Source organism: Botrytis fragariae (genome assembly GCF_013461495.1).
Source record: "Botrytis fragariae strain BVB16 chromosome Unknown tig00000001, whole genome shotgun sequence".
NCBI lineage: Eukaryota > Fungi > Ascomycota > Leotiomycetes > Helotiales > Sclerotiniaceae > Botrytis > Botrytis fragariae.
Window position 1 is genome coordinate 777,808 of NW_023500987.1, and position 16,269 is coordinate 794,076.

A 16,269-nucleotide genomic window follows, 5' to 3' on the forward strand; every position below is an offset into this window, starting at 1 on the left:
ACTATCTAAGCCTTTGAACCTAGGCCATGGCTGAAACTTTCATAAACTGAGAATCACCAGGCCAGTTCGTTTGATGATTAATGTTAATGACATTGTTCCCCTGTGGTTGGAACTTCCGAAGAGATAGACCCCGAGACTGACTTTGATAACTAACATAAATGGCCCACAAGGTGGTTGATTTGCCTTGCGAAATTAGATAGTATGACAGCAGCAGACTAGATGATTGCTGGCTCAGTCCTTCTGGCTACTGATCGGCCAAAACTTGTCACATCGTTGTTGCGAAGGTTCCTGAAATATCAGTTGCTATTTTTGCTGCCATGGGATCAGAAAGGCACAACTTTACATCAGGAACGAATCGCATGTGACAATGAGGATTCGAAATGAAATTGGAAGAGCTACGAGTCAGTTAATCATTTCATATTCTTGAAGTGCGTGCGATCAGGACGGCCTGATAAAGTGATGGGTACGAAACATTCTTGAATCTTTGTTCTCTCATACGAGTCAATCCTAGTGGATGTAGATGGATGTATCGTCATCTCTGGATGAGAAGAGATATATCTAACTCCAGCTGGTATTTTGGAACAGCAGAATGCCTAAAGGAGGTATCATCAAGGTCTTCACAGAGGTCTGCGGTGGCCCACGATCAATCATGAGACAATACCCCTAGAGTCCAGTCTCACCTGAGCTAACAATCTCTCCTCTCATGATTCGATACCTACTTTCACACTCACTTCGCCTCGGCACGACTTTAGTTGTCGAACCCGATGGTGAGGAGATTAGGTAGATACGTACTTCAGGAGCATACAGACGCCCGAGGCACCCGCCATCGTAATTATAATTGTATTGTCCTCACCTAGCGTTTTCGTGACATTATCATGATTCCGTCGTCAAATATCGCGATAATGGTGTTGCGAGGCGTGATAAGAGAATCTACGCGCCTCCTCGGCACATGAGTCTCCACTTCTTGTCGGTTTGTACCGATGAATTCCGCCTGTAGGTTGACTGGGAAACTAGGAAGGTGCCGGACACGGAGAACTAGTTTTGCTATTGAATTTCAAGACATCTCAGAGAATCTTGATATGATGCTTAGCGTCAGAGGGAGAACAATTGGGAAAATTCACAATGATCGAAGGTGGTCAAGCTCGTGATGAGCTGTTGCTTTTTCGCCATCATGATCGTAATTTATTAAATTCAAGAGAACAGAAGAGATTTATTATGACTGTATGTATGATTGATTTTCCATGGAATAGATTTAACTTTTTCCAATGTGATACTGTATACAAATCGAATCCATATTAATAATTTATTGATATTGATTGATTGGTCTCGGGAAGGAATAGGCATTCCATTCAATTCAATGCGAGAATGTCTCAATCGGATACCACGAGGAATTTCCGATCGTTCAGATCTGGTATTTTTTCCCAATGATTATTACAGGATCTGTCATACGTCTTGGTTAAACTTTCTTATCACAAGTATATGACTATTTTCCCGTGCACTTGGCATGAGCCTCAAAGTAGACTGGAATCCGAGAAGGATGTTGAGAAATCGAGAGTATAGCACAACTAACGAATCAGAATTGGAACAAAAAGCCAATCTCTCTCCCACTCCCACCGTTCGTAACTGGTAGAAATACAAAATCTCCAGGATAGAAACATGGTTCGGAATCGGATGATTTTCTTGACATGAATTGAATGTCGTCGGTGACATTTAGTACTAAAAAGGAAGGTAGAAGATATATACTGGGTTCATAATTGAGATTGAGTTCTTCAAGTGGAGGTGTGGATGATGACATGGGGGGTATGGTTGAGCTTATCTTTTGCGGCGCTGTTTGGATGGGATGAACGGGGACTTACGGAGCTCACCGAGGATTATCCTACGAGCGGTATCAAGATTGTTTATATCGCTACGAATTGATCTAAGAATTTCGCCAAGATGGTGATAGAATGGGTTTATCAATTGATTGATATGGATTAGATGATTGAGAATTGAAGTAAGGGAGCCGAGAATATCAATTGTTTACTGTTGTCATTTGTTTACATCACATACTGCATAGTGACTCAATGAGACCTCAGTATTTGAGTTGTAAAAATTTCTTCTTCTTTAACTTTTCTATTCTATAAGAGGAAATGATATGTTAGTTCCCGTATCGATGGATCTAGGAACAAGAAATGTACTAGAAGACTAGTGAGCCGAAGTTTAGCTGGTTAATTAGATGCGGCAATGAGTAACGTCCACTTTTGTCATCGAACTTGGCGGGAGTTCTCTTATCGATAGATATACGATAGATACCGTGACAATCACATTGACAAGATGAAAATGACAATGGTTTCTGCCTGTTTGTGTTGGCTATCCGTACAACAACAATCACCCCCCGGATTTATCAATCGGTCTGGTATCACGCCAAGGCTTCAGTTGGCGAACTCCTACGGAGAATATCCCGTAAATGTAACGAGGAGAATAGAGATTGAAGACGTTCGTGTTGAAATGGATGATGACGGTGAGATTCCCAAGGAAATTCCAAGGTTTATTTGCATACATTATGGTTACATACAGCCTACAGGATGTACTCCGTAGGTATTAGCGGCGGGTTTGCATGCATTGCGATAAGGCTCGAATTCTGTATTTCTTGATATTATGAATCCTGGTAACGATATCGGAGTTGAATTGATTTTTGGAAAGAGGATTTGGGTAGCGAGACAGATTTGATTGATTTATTATTATTATTATTTGCTATCTTGGATATCGTTTGGTGTGTTGTGGGATAATTTTGGTACTCCAAACCCATACCAATATCCATAATATCCAGACGAGCTAGACTAATCCAGCTCCCCTCTCTAGTATCTGCAAGGAAGGTCAAAGATCAGCTCCCCCGTCAAATCGGTCAAGTATTCTCAATGGAATGAGAAAGTTTATTGGATAAAGCCTCAAAACCAGGAACAGATGCGTGAATATCCGAAGCGTGTGATTAACATGTTTTCGAGGAGATTTGTGGGGATATGGGTCATTTACATGCATTCTTTGCTTTGATTAACAATTCACTGCAGGTACCACGGAATATATTAAGCTTCCAGAACCTCGACTTCAGATGATTTTTTTCTTACCTCTTTCTCTATCTCTTCTATAGCTTCTCTCACACTCTTCCTTCCTCTTCTTGAGTATTAGATAGATCCTCGAGTTCTCTTATTCCAAGATCTTCTCTCTTGTGCTTCTCTCCTACTCATCCCCCGCTACTCCCCGCAGAACCCACACAAGTCCCCCGATAGATCATATCATACCCTCTCGACAACATGCGTACTTCTGCTCTCCTTAGCCTTTTGGCTGGTGTAGGATCTGTGGCTGCTGCTGCAACCACTAAACCATATGGACTTCCAAAAACTAAATTAGACAAAAAGGATATCCATTTCAGTGTTCAGGCTGATGGTTTGGATGTTAAGTTGGATATCACCAATTCGACATCTAGCGTGGTTAAACCTAAGGTTTTCATCATTTCCATGGTAAGAATCTCCTCGCGTCATCTTGACGGTTCTTAATTCCAGAATTTTCGTACAACTTTCGTTCGAAGAGATACGATAATTATGTTCAATTTGCACACGTCATCTGACTTGTTTTTAGTTCTCGCCTGAAGCAGACATTTGGTATGAAAACTCCTTCACCTCCGGCTCAATCGGTAATCTCCTCGCGAAAAACATCACCGTGCCCGGATTCTCCCCTCTCTTCCCACAAGCCCATTGTCTTGCCGATGGATCCGTGTGTCAACTCACCACTGGTGAATCTGAAATCAACGCAGCTTCAACCATCACCGCTTTGACTCTCTCTCCCGCTTTCGATCTCTCTTCGACTTACTTCCTCGTTGGTGGAATCGCTGGTATTAACCCAAAGCACGGTAGCATTGGCGATGTCGCATTCTCAAAATACACTATCCAAGTTGCTCTTCAATATGAATTCGACGCAAGAGAAAAGCCCGATAACTTCACCACCGGATATTTCCCCCAAGGTTCATATGCTCCAGATCAATACCCTGGTAACATCTACGGAACCGAAGTATTCGAAGTCAACGAGCCACTCCGTGATTTGGCCGTAGGATTCGCGAAAAAGGCGTCTTTGAACGATTCATCCGAATCCATCGCCTACCGTGCATTTTATGCAACAGACAACTCCACAGCAGCTGTCAACAAATATCAAGCAGCAACCCACGCTCCTACTGTCATCACGTGTGATACTGCAACTTCCGATGTGTACTACTCTGGTACACTCCTCGGAGAAGCATTCGAAAACACCACAACATTGCTCACCAACGGTTCGGGAGTTTACTGCATGACCGCTCAAGAAGATAACGCCACCCTTTCTGCTCTTTTGCGTGCCGCTCTCTTCAAGATCGTCGATTTCTCCCGTATTATCATTATGCGCACAGCCTCTGATTTCGATCGTCCATACCCCGGTGCCTCTGTCGAGTTCAACCTCTTGTACTCCAACCAAGGTGCTTTTGAACCGGCTGTTGAGAACATCTATCTCGCTGGTACCGAAGTTATCAAGGGACTTCTCGATGGCTGGAACTCAACTTTCGCTGAAGGTGTGACTCCTACCAACTACATCGGAGATATATTCGGTAGTTTGGGAGGCGAACCTGATTTCGGACCAGGAAGTGAGTTTGGTGGTGAGGAGGTCGATCCTAACAACGAGGTTATCTATGTTAAGAGAGATGGACAAAAGAAGGCCAAGTCTAGAAGAGAGATGAAGGGAAAGAAGGGATTGATGAGACGTATTTAAGAGATGATAGTAATGATGGGAGTTGTTTCAGTGTCGGTTCGGAGCTGAGAGTTATTCCTCAAGCGTACAAGAAAGTATGCTTTCGTCTTTTCTTCGCACTTGTATCTTTATCCAAAAGTTTTGGTCGGTCGTCTTCCGTTTTCCTACGTGGAAATTTCGGAATTTGCGCGAATGTTAGCTGAAGTGGTCTGTCGATCTCTTACGAAAATTTTGAGGCAATCGATTTTGTTGTTTCGAATCTCGATGAGCTATGCATTGTTAGTCAATTCGATGAGATCTTAAGCAAGATTTCGGGCGAAGAGTACTGCGGGTTTCGATGCGTTTGGAATAGCTTGATGATGGTTGTAGATAATGGGTGGCAAAGAATCGTTCAAAAGGCTCGAAAAAGTGCGATGGATTATGAGTACATAAATGCAGATGAGCTATGATATATGGGAGGATGATATTTATATCAGTATTCGGATTTGTGGTTACAATTTAGATCCTATAGGATGGATGGATAATTAGGGAAGTATATAGGAGAGATGAATATATGAATATACGATTTACATTCGATAAATTTGCTTTGCGTCTTTTCATTTCTGCTAGTTGATTCATTGTGATCTGTGTGAGAGACAGACTGGACTGTCTCTGCGATGATTCTTCTTGACCTGGGAACAAGTATTGAACACAGTCCTGGTATCCAAATTTACCTTCAGGAACACTTTGCCAGTGATGATCATTTTGTATGTATAAGTCACCTGTACAGAATGATCAGTCTGAAGAGAGATTTTTGAAGAGTCAGCCACGCGTTTGACCCGATATTCCCCAAAGAGATGGGCGGAATTCATTCTCAATAATCTCGGCCTGGTGATCATTCGAGTACGTGGTAGGTGTTTGCATATATATTCACTCTTTTGTTTTCGGTCTCGGATTCGAAACTCCTTAGAACCATAGTGCGCACAATTGAAATGAAGTAGCGATAAGCTACTTACCTACAAGTTCCGGGTAGTTCTGAATATTGACGTGGTACTTTGCAAGTATGGAAAAGATGAATTCATAACGAGACGGATTAGCAAAATAAGAAACCGAGGATAGATAAGTTAATTTTCATGCGTCATTTGAACTTGTTCGATGATCATTAAGATGTGTAAAATGTTTATATTCATGTTAACTCAACGCTCTAGTCATTAAGCGGAGAATGAAATAACTAAGCCCTTCCACAAAAGTCCAACGAAAATATAACAGAAGAGATAGTAGCCAAAGATTTTCTTCCCCCACCTTCCCGTCACCTTCTATTTACCTACTTCCATCCCGCATGCCCCAAAGGATTCGAGCGGCTTCAGCTTCGGCTTGAACTTCAGCAGCAGCAGCGGCTGCTGCTTCATGAATGCAGTTAGGACATTTGATGCCATAAATCTTCGTCTTAAAGCTTGGGCACCGAACTCTTGGAGGTTTTTGAGAGCAATGTTGGTTTATTGATTCGATGACCTTAGCTTGGCCAGTTCTTTCGTTGCACCAGCAAGGTCCTGTGTATTTGTACTGAGTACACATGTTTTGGAGAATAGTGAGAGAGGACTGGAATTTTGAGGGGGTGTGTAGGTAAAGTTGGTTTATTGGTGGTTAATATTTGTGCGGAGATACTTCGAGTGAGGTCTACGGTTGCAGTTTGGGTGGGTGTTTCGAGGATTCGTCGAGGGATGGTGATGTTGATGAGGGGTAAAAATGAGAGATTGTCGCCCTTATTGAGGATGTGAGTCTTATTGAAAGACAAAGAGGACTTTGTGGATGCGGATTATCAAGATGGTAAAGAAGCAGACTTCCACTGATAGAAATTGTTGTCGTTTTGAAGCATTTAATGTATGTTCATGAATCTGTGGACTTGCGGTATGCATGTATATCTATGAGTGTGGGAATGATATGATTCGATGATCTGACTGGGTTTATGATAATATAATGAAGAAAATCACGATTGTGACTGGGCGTCGAATTCAGGTACGACAAAAGTGTGTAGAAGATTGGTATTCATTTTGAGGCTCAACGCTCTATTGACTAGCTGGAGGATGCAACAACTAAACTCTTCTACAAAGTTCAACGCAAACCAAAAAAAAGAAACATCAAGATGGTAAACCATCTCACCACCAATCTGCCATCAACGTTTTGTCATTATCCACGCCTTTCGCTTATATTTTGAAGAATTATAGCAGCCTCAAATACCTCTGTTTCATCTACCTCTCTCGCTGTTGCAATTGTCTGTGAATTATGACACCCTGGACAATACGAGTCGAATTTATTTATCGTCTTCACTGGCATCAGTGCCAGATTATGTGACCGTCTGTTCTAAACATCTGGACACTCGACAAAAGCATTCTTCACAAACACAAGAGCACCACGTTTTCCGTTGCAATAACAGCGTTCCTATCTCACTTCGATGGGGCACATCTTGGACAGGGGAGAGACGCTGAGTTTCGAGGATGGTACTAGTAGTTTTTGATCAGTATACAATTGAAAAGCGTATAAACAAAGATGTGGAATCTCACCGTAAGTTTGATATGGATGGGAATAGGAATCTTGAGGACTTATTAATGACAAGGTGCTGAAACGACGATAAGAAGCTGTGAATTATATCAGGAAAATGAGAGTTATTCGTAAATACGATGCAGCAGGGTATTCAACAAAGATAACCTGGTTTTGATGCAACGTCTTGTCGTTTTGATTCTTGAGATGTGAGAAAGTCAATTTGAAGCTCTGGAACTATGCCACAGGTCTGAGGATAAGATTTCGATACACAGAAGTGGGACTCGAGGATTTTTGTGCGCATTTTGCTATGCCCATACAGTCACTCCATTGCAATTCTTCTCGAGGAGTCATGCCTATTTTTCGACAAAAAGACTACACCTGTTATTCAAAAAGAATCATTACTGTACTAGATGCGATATTCACCCTCTTACTCAATCTCGGTAAGAAGTGTGATGTATCGCATGAATCAAAGGCTAGTCATGACTGTTCTGGCTCACAATAGATACCATCAATTTAATAACCTTAATTTGACTAGAAGCCTCTCTGAACTCGGAAGCTTGTCGCAGATTCTGGAATTGAGACTTATAATTTATCATCCACGATAGGGCGCACTCGGAATACATATCGCGTGAGGGTATAATATGCATCTCTGTGGCTTGGTACGTCGAATATTGATATAGACGGAGCCAATATGAGTACTACCAGGCATCGGAACATTCACATAGATTGTAAGGGACTGGACGCATATCTCTTTCTAGGCACATGACCAAGATATGTAAAATGTTCATATTCATCTACCCAACGCTCCAGGTGGGAGAGAGGGGTCCTACAACTTTTACGAAAATCCAACGCATATCCATATGTAAGGAACTTGAACTTGTTCTGAATCCTCGACGCTCTAATTAGGCGGGGAACAGAACAAATAATCCCTTGAAAATCCAATGCAAACCAGAGAAACCGACAACAAAAATAGGACCCGACTCACCACTGATCCTCTCATAACATTTTGTCCTTCACTAGAATATCAGATCCATCCGGCTTTTGCCTGTGCTTCGGCTTCCTGTACTCTCCTCTGTTGATCCGGGCTCATTCCCCAGCACACACTACATCTCCAGTAGTCGTGAGTGACATCACCTTCTCCTGTTTTCTTCTTACAAATGTATCTGTTACTTACATCATTGCAAATGAATTTTGTCCTCTCCAAGTCAACATAGTTGCCGTTGTTTCCGCTACACCAGCAATATCCTCGCTTTATGTACAACTGGCACATTTCGAATTTATTTCTTGAGGAACAATCAAATTAAAATGGTGATCTATAAGTGTCGTTAGCTGACAGGGGTTCAATATTCTGGCAAAATTTCTGTGAAGTCTTACTGTACGTCAGGCGTGGGTAGATGTGGATGTCTTTCGAATTCAATGAAATGGTGATGATGCCAATGATGATGACGGTCGAGTCAACTCACAGGTCCGTAGCAACTACAGGGATCTAGAATTTCTTAAAACTGTGGAGGCAGCGAGCCATCGAAGGGAATATTATGATATTGATGAGACGTATCGTTTTTTTCAAACTGTCGAATAATCGAAGGTTTGAAGACTTGACTTGGTGGACAGTGTTAAAGATCGAAGGTTAGAAACTTCCACAAGAGAAAACTAAACGCTTTTGTGTCGAAGATACTAGGTTTACACAGTCATAAAAAACCACCAGGAGAGAGTCACTTGGATTCTGTCCTTTTGGAGTCACTTAAAAACCTTCAAGAAGATTACTCATTGTAGTTTATTCAAAAGGGAGTCAGCTCTATGTCTTCAACTTAATGACTTTCCTCTCTGCCGAAAGAGTCATTTCTACGTCGAAGAGAAATTCAGCCGTAGACCTTCTTCCACTCTTTCGCCGAATGGTAGGAGTTCGTTATATAGAACAATACATGCTATGCAGAGTATGAACGTGGGGTCTGATATAATTCCGGCACTTGCGATTCGTGGACCAAAGGCCAAACACACAGATGGGGTAGAAAGGAACCACACACTCTAGCATGATTATAGCAAAGTCTAGACACCCAATTGGATAAGAAATCGCGGTGACTAGATAGAGTAGCATAGAGGTACATCTCCACCTTTACGATGGACAGAAGATCGATATGAATGGAGGCAGTTACAAGTGTAACTAGATATCGAAATTTACATTCCTACGTACTGCAATACATTGCACATTAGATAACCTGATGAAAATGTATAAGAGGTTTGCATTTTTTACTCGACGCTCCAGACTAACCGGGCGGATGATTAAATGTCTATACCCTCTACGAAAGTCCAACGCATAAATCCAGCCCAACTGCACAAAATGAAACGGTAAAAGAGCTCACTGCCACTCCAGCCTCAACATTTTGTATCTTCTATAACACAGGATACTAATCAGCGATTGCGTCCTCGACGGACGCTTCGATGATCCCTTCGATGGGAGTCTTGATAGCTTCCCCGATTACCTCCTTGATAGTTTCTTTGATTGCCTCCTTCGTATCCTCCTTGATAACCTCCTTGATAACCTCCTTGCGCTGCTACTTGGACTGTTCGCTCTTCTGCCACTCTTTGTGCCTCTACCCTATCAATCTCTATCCTTCCCTTTCTCAAAAAGCAGTATTAACCGCACTGCAACATCTCGCTGAATGCCAGTCAGTAGCCGCCATTATGATATAATACGCTAGATCTTGAAACTAGGTTCCGGGACTAGTTCCATATCTGCGCCCCGTGTCGAAACGCAAATGTACAACAAGGCGGTGATAGAAAGTGTAGATGAGAAATAGGTAGGCTTAACTCTTGAGAGGTAAACATCGTGTTATTGGTAGAAGGAAGAAAAGGAGATGGAGGACTATATGCCAGGAAGGGAATGTTTGGGTACACATGTATCTCATGATTAAGAGACACGATCTCAAAAACATAGTGATATTTCTAACATTGCACGCCCGCTGGTAGGTTCGGATCTACAAAACCACACGCGAAAATATCGTACACACAAAATATAAAAGTAGAGATGGATAGAAGAATCACTATCAAGATACAAATCTTTCTTCCGCACAATTTATCTACTCGAATTTGCCGAGGCGACTACTGGGACAGGCAATTTCTGCACAGGTATTTCCTCATGCTCATCCTCGTCCACATATTCCCACTCCTCATCATCTTCTGTTCTCTGTCCAAAAATCACCGATAAAATTCTACTCCACAATCCCTTCTTCTCCACCATTGCCAAGACAAGTACGACTGGTAAATGCCAAACACTTGCCCAAAACAACTTTTTCGCGCTTCCTTTTTGGCCCTCGTATTTCCAAAACCTGTAGGCCTCTCGCACCAACCATGCATTTACAGGCATACTAGCTGCCGCGAATGTCCATTCAGTTACATTCGCATAGCAAAGTCCGATGCATAGGGGTATGCATGCAATACTATATCTAAGAGCCACGCGACCATTCATGGCAGGATTTACCCAACATAGCATTCTATATCCGGCGCCTTTGTATTCTTCACGAATAGACCAGGATAAAGGCATGAAATGCGAAAGTTGCCATGCAAATAGCAATCCTGCTAGTAACCAACCTCCCGCACTATCTGGTCCAAGTAGTAAATCCTGCCATTCAGGCGTTGAGGAAGAAGAAAGATGTGAGGAAGTTTGTCCAGCCGCAGCAGTCCATCCCATCAATGGAGGAATACCTCCAACTATTGCACCGACCCAAGTATTAAACACTGTAACTCTTTTCAATGGCGTATAAACACCAGCATATAGCCCAATATTCAAAGCACCCAAAAATGCAGTGGTGGGATTGACTCCATAATATAAACCTCCTACCCCAACAACTCCACTCGCAATTGCGAAAAGTAAAGCCCCACCCGGCGAGATGAGTTTTCGAACAAGAGGTCTATTTCGTGTTCGTGACATTTGCGCGTCGTATTTAGGTTCATAAAGCATGTTGAGGGTGTTTGCGGAAGCGGCGCATAGGGCCGTACCGGTCGTAAGGAAGAGAAGGGTAAGGGGGCTCAAACTGGGTGTTTCAAGAAGTGTCGAGGATAAAAGTGAAGGTACTGGGTATAATGTATAGGCTGAGCATGCGGTAAGAACGACGAGCATAGAAAGGCGAGGTTTGGTGAGTGACAAGAGGACTGATAATAGTCGTTTTATGGAAGATTGTGGAAGTGCGCTCGCGCGGTCGGCATGGATGGTGGAAGCATTCTCAGGAAGGAATTCTTTATCACCTTGCTGTTCGAGTGATTGTTTATGCCGCCTTCGTCGATGGGGTGGCAGGTTTTCTAATTCTGCAGTGGCCGGTATGGTAGATCCATTCTCGATGCTTTCTTTTGCCCCATCTACGTCTTTCCTGCTGGGTGCATCCACGGAAGTACTCACACCACCCTTTCCTGCATTCCCGAAGATATCTCTGTTTGCAAAGAAATAACCAGTCCCCAATCTTTGCACTATTGTTGTTCTCCTACCATTTGAATTCGAGAAATTCCTCCCAGGTCTTCGAATCCCTCTCAATTCCGTTCGCAAGGAGCATGAAAGGCATACATTCCCCAATCCATTTTGCCGTAAAGCACCAGCAAATATAGGAGACCGGACAATCATTGCGAGGGTGATTGTCGAGCTTCAAAAGCTCTTGATAAGAGTTGCAATGATGTGAGGATATAAAGTTGCATGATTTCTCGGAAGTTACCGAGCAATTTTCGGCATGAAAGTGATCGACCAATTAGATGGTGCTTATTTTGAGTGAGTATTCATATATGGAGAGCAGATGGACATATTTCATGCATAGTTAAGAGATCAAAATACCAGAAGACTTTTGATATTAAATGCAATGTTCTTCAATGGAATTATTCACTAGAAAGTGCTTTGAATTTATCCCCAGATAGTAATCTTGACGATTGTCTAGGTCTCACACCGCCCGGCAGAATAGCTTCAAAAATATGCCCCGCAATCTGCTTGTGACATGGATTGTAAGAATGGAATTTATTATATTGCTTGTATTGTAACCCCCTATTATTCACAAGCAGTTCATTTTGGACTTCGCAAGAGCACGAGGCCACAAAAGTCAAGAAATATGCCTAGCCAATATTCTATATGAAGACATGTCGAGGCCGAATCCTGTGTGATGATTTGCCCAAGTATTGGTAATGGCAGCCTTTTCATGGGTATCAAAGCACATAGCACATAACTCATAGCTTTCTTCTAGCAATTATTCTTGGTGCTTTCACAGAGCCTTGCCGTCCTTTAATAGGCAATATTCTTTGGTGACATATAATACAATATCTCTGCCTGCAGTGGCTAATACACCGTTTAGAATATCGCCCATTCCTTCTCACCAGCCCTTTCATAATTCATTATACTGTACACTATTGGCATGGCCAATGACTTCGTATCTAATTGAAGTATATGATAGAAGACTCGAAGACAGGTTATAATGCCTAAAATGTGGCTGAAATTATATCGCCACCGTAGGCTTGTTTTTGGAATTCGATATAAGCATTCGATTTCCCTCGTTCCCTCGGATCATACGCCTGCCACACTCACCACATTACCTCCCAGACTCTTTACAATGCCACGTCTAAGTTCTAATCTCTCCTCAATTTCGGAATCAGGCATGCCCTCAGACCTGTAAACCAGTACTGTTCGAATAGTCGCAACGTCCAGATATTTCCTTCCCTGGAATCCCTTCCTGCCAATTTTCTCGAAGTCCCTCTCTGCTTCTTCTGCTATTCTAGATCTCGCCGCCAGAAGGGAAACCGCAGGATTGTTTGCGGTTGGAAATATCGACTGCGAAGGTGTGGAAGCAGAAGGGATAAAATTGTTGCCGGATGTGATGGGATCTTGCGCTGAGGCTCGGTTGAATGTAGATGAATTGGAGAGAGTAGGTGAAGGTGTAACAGGACCTAATTCACGAAGGCGAGAATTGAGACCAATATCTGGATCGGATGCATCAAAACTTATTGCTATAAAATATTACATTAGCAGGTGGATTCCTAGTCCAAGACTCTCAATTGAAGGGCCAAAAGTCATTGATAGAAGATAACAAACATTGGTTCTTTGTAGATGAGGAGCTTGCCTCTGGGTGAACAGTTGGCCCCAGTTTTGCGGAAGGGCTTGGTTGACTTGGTTCTACATTTGTGCGGGGAGATGAGGGCGGCGGAGTTCGAGTTGGGTATTTGCGTGCAGTATTTGAAGCTGATAAAGAGGCTGCTTTAGAAGCTTTTGCTAGATTTTTGGATTGCGAAGCTCCCATATTTTCAGTACGTCAAATTGTTTAAGGGGATAAAAGTTGGTGGCAACGTTATTGGTGAAAATGAATAGTCGATGAAGCTTGATGATGCATTGATGAGCTTCAATGATTGCTGGGGAAGCTAGCCTAAACTTCAAGCCTGAATCGCAAGGTTAAGGTTGTGATTGGCGGTAAGACTCCTTATCTTCGACTGCAACGAACGCTTCAACAGTGCTTACGCGGCATGAATTATATTTACATCTTCAAGTGAATTCTTCAAAATGCATCTTCAATTTCTTTCTTTTCCACTGTGTATAGTTCGTAGTGGCAATTCATCGATTTCGAAATAATGTTTGTACTATGCTATGTTTCTGTCTTTTGTATAACTATCCTTCATTCTGTTACAGCGTTTGCTGAACTTCAATACCCTATGTTTCAATCTTTGGAGTCTATCAAATCCCATAGTTCGGAATGGAAATTGAACTTTTCTTCATCAGCACCTCATTATTTTGCATCAGTTTACGGACTTCTTCAACAATGGCCAAATACATTCTTTCCAAGTGGGCATAGTATTGTTCCGTGTGAGATACCTCCTCTCACAAAAGTGTATCATGGTCGTAGAGATGGCGAATCTCTACCTGAAAGTCCAGAATGGGTTTCTTTTGATATGTGAGTATGTTTCAATGTTTGTTTTCTTCATTTAGCAACCCTTTCCTCCTGAACAAATGCCAAATTGGTGTTCCGGTGAGCTTATAATCTTAACCTGTGAATGCGGTGTCTAAAGGAACTAATCCCCCCCCCCCCAAAAAGCTCCGAAAGATGTCATTTCATGAATGATTTCCGGATTGAATTGAAAATTGCAAGCTCTGCAATGCCAATGAAAGGTTCTTTCTTCAGCTAGCTCAGCAATCTGAATAGCTTCTGGCGGTTACATTCATGATCATACGCTCTGCTCTAAACTCGCTAAAGACGAGTGATGTCAGATTAGACTATTTGCTAATCATGCTTCAGTGAAATGGCCTATGGGATTATGGGTTCTACCAGAGATTCTCATCTTCTTACATTCCAAACCACTCGCACAGCAAAATGCGTCTATTTTGACGGGGAATCCGCTACACTCATGGGGACAGGTCGAATGGATACACAAATGCTCCACATCTACGGCAATGTAACTGGCCCAGATCCTAATGGGCACTTTGGACCAGGCTTAGTACAAGAGTATGATAGGGCAAGAGGCCTCTGCTCCTGGGTGCACGAAAGAGGTCTCGGCGGAAGAGGTTGGGGAGTTGAAGGATTTGTGAGAATGAATGCTGGCTTCGAGATGATCTGGTGTGATTTCGAGAGCGAAACCCTAAGATTAGTGGAGCACTTGAATGTTACAGCCTCTTTACTTCCCCCAAACGCACCAGAAGATATGTATGAAAAGGAAGAAGCGGATCTCACATCCTATCTTCCACTGCCATCTATAACGACTCGGTCGCCGCAATCTACATATACAAAGAACCCCACTGAAAACCATCCTGCTATGCCACCAAACTTCAGACATGATTCTGAGAGAGAACCATTCCTTCGAAGTCAAGGCTGGGGTTGGTTCACAAGCGCTGCTACTCATTACGGATCTTCTGGAGAAGGAGCAGGACTTGGCGAAAACAGAGTCAAACTGCTCACATGTGGAATTCTGAACTATTACTCTCCCAAATTCAAGAGCCAAGCAAAGGCGCGAGGTTTGGTAGAAAGGGAAAAATTGAATTTAACAAGTGAAGGGTTCTGGAAAGCTGGCCTGGAGGACGAAAATGCAAGAATGACTGCGTTGAACGCTTTGATGCGAAGGAGAAGGTCCCATACTTTAGATGATATCAGTACAGACGAAGCAGCAATAATGAAAGTAGACTCAGAAAGAGTTCTCAAGAATTTCCTCGGTCAGTCTTCGAACTGTACCGGTATTGACTGGACAACCATGACCAATGGAATCGTTCAAACCTACGCTTCACCGCTAGCTCAACTTCTTCAAACCCTCCAAAGTTGTTCATCAGTTCCGCCATCCAACAAAACAGCAGAGAAAAGGTGGATGACGTCTATTCGGGACCAGACTCATTCATTGCTTCTCCCTTTCCTCGAATATCCTTCTCCTAAAGAAGCCCCTTCAATTTGGAAACGAGACTCCACTCTCTTCCAAACAACCTATTCCCGCTGTCACTACCACCACACGCGACTTCTTTCCCCTTCCTTGGGTATCTATCTATCACCCGAAGAAAACTCCCTCAAATGGGCCATCGAAGAAACCCAAGCCGGAATCTGCAACATCCTAATCGACGTTGGATTTTCCGTCGAAAATATCTGGAACACCACATTCAACCAACCTTCCCCAAACTCAAAAGACACATCCATTCTAGCCCCTGAAAATCAAAAAGAAATTATCCGCTGGATCCACGGTGTACAAGAACTAAAAGCCTGGCTCGGCTGGGCCGGTGAATGGGCAAGCTGTGAGAATAAATGCGCTGCAGATGAAAAATGTTATATTCCCATGTGGCCGATGTTAGGGAGAGGCAATGGACCGATTCGACACCCGCCGCCTGAACACCGGTATGGAGATAGACCTGGGTCTGATGATGGATATCATCGGCCTCCTGGTAGAGGAGAGCATGGACCAGGTGGGTATCGACCCGGAAGACCGGGATGGGGGATTGACGAGACGGATTTGTGGAAACCGAGATGTGTGGGTATTGACTATATTATGGGGGGTTTGGGGTAGTTGAACAAT

The 16,269-nt window shown here is 42.9% G+C and overlaps 5 protein-coding genes across 5 annotated transcripts; 2 read left to right on the top strand and 3 right to left on the bottom strand.

The window, feature by feature from the left end:
* Positions 1-3,290: 3,290 nt before the first annotated feature.
* Bfra_000240 (putative purine nucleoside protein) lies at positions 3,291-4,770 on the top strand (the record flags this gene model as incomplete). The annotated part of the gene is made up of 2 exons (XM_037330685.1): positions 3,291-3,497; positions 3,616-4,770. The coding sequence occupies 2 exons, from the start codon at positions 3,291-3,293 to the stop codon at positions 4,768-4,770; spliced, it is 1,362 nt and encodes a 453-aa protein (XP_037197018.1).
* A 1,278-nt stretch (positions 4,771-6,048) lies between these two features.
* Positions 6,049-6,303, bottom strand: Bfra_000241 (uncharacterized protein; the record flags this gene model as incomplete). Its single annotated transcript, XM_037330686.1, has 1 exon — positions 6,049-6,303. One exon carries the CDS (start codon positions 6,301-6,303, stop codon positions 6,049-6,051), a length of 255 nt encoding a protein of 84 aa, XP_037197019.1.
* Positions 6,304-10,342: 4,039 nt separating this feature from the next.
* Bfra_000242 (putative heme a biosynthesis protein) lies at positions 10,343-11,881 on the bottom strand (the record flags this gene model as incomplete). Its single annotated transcript, XM_037330687.1, has 1 exon — positions 10,343-11,881. The coding sequence occupies one exon, from the start codon at positions 11,879-11,881 to the stop codon at positions 10,343-10,345; it is 1,539 nt and encodes a 512-aa protein (XP_037197020.1).
* Positions 11,882-12,802: 921 nt separating this feature from the next.
* Positions 12,803-13,532, bottom strand: Bfra_000243 (uncharacterized protein; the record flags this gene model as incomplete). The annotated part of the gene is made up of 2 exons (XM_037330688.1): positions 12,803-13,242; positions 13,328-13,532. 2 exons carry the CDS (start codon positions 13,530-13,532, stop codon positions 12,803-12,805), a joined length of 645 nt encoding a protein of 214 aa, XP_037197021.1.
* Positions 13,533-13,857: 325 nt separating this feature from the next.
* On the top strand, positions 13,858-16,260 carry Bfra_000244 (putative serine protein; the record flags this gene model as incomplete). Its single annotated transcript, XM_037330689.1, has 2 exons — positions 13,858-14,177; positions 14,520-16,260. The coding sequence occupies 2 exons, from the start codon at positions 13,858-13,860 to the stop codon at positions 16,258-16,260; spliced, it is 2,061 nt and encodes a 686-aa protein (XP_037197022.1).
* Between the last annotated feature and the right edge of the window lie 9 nt (positions 16,261-16,269).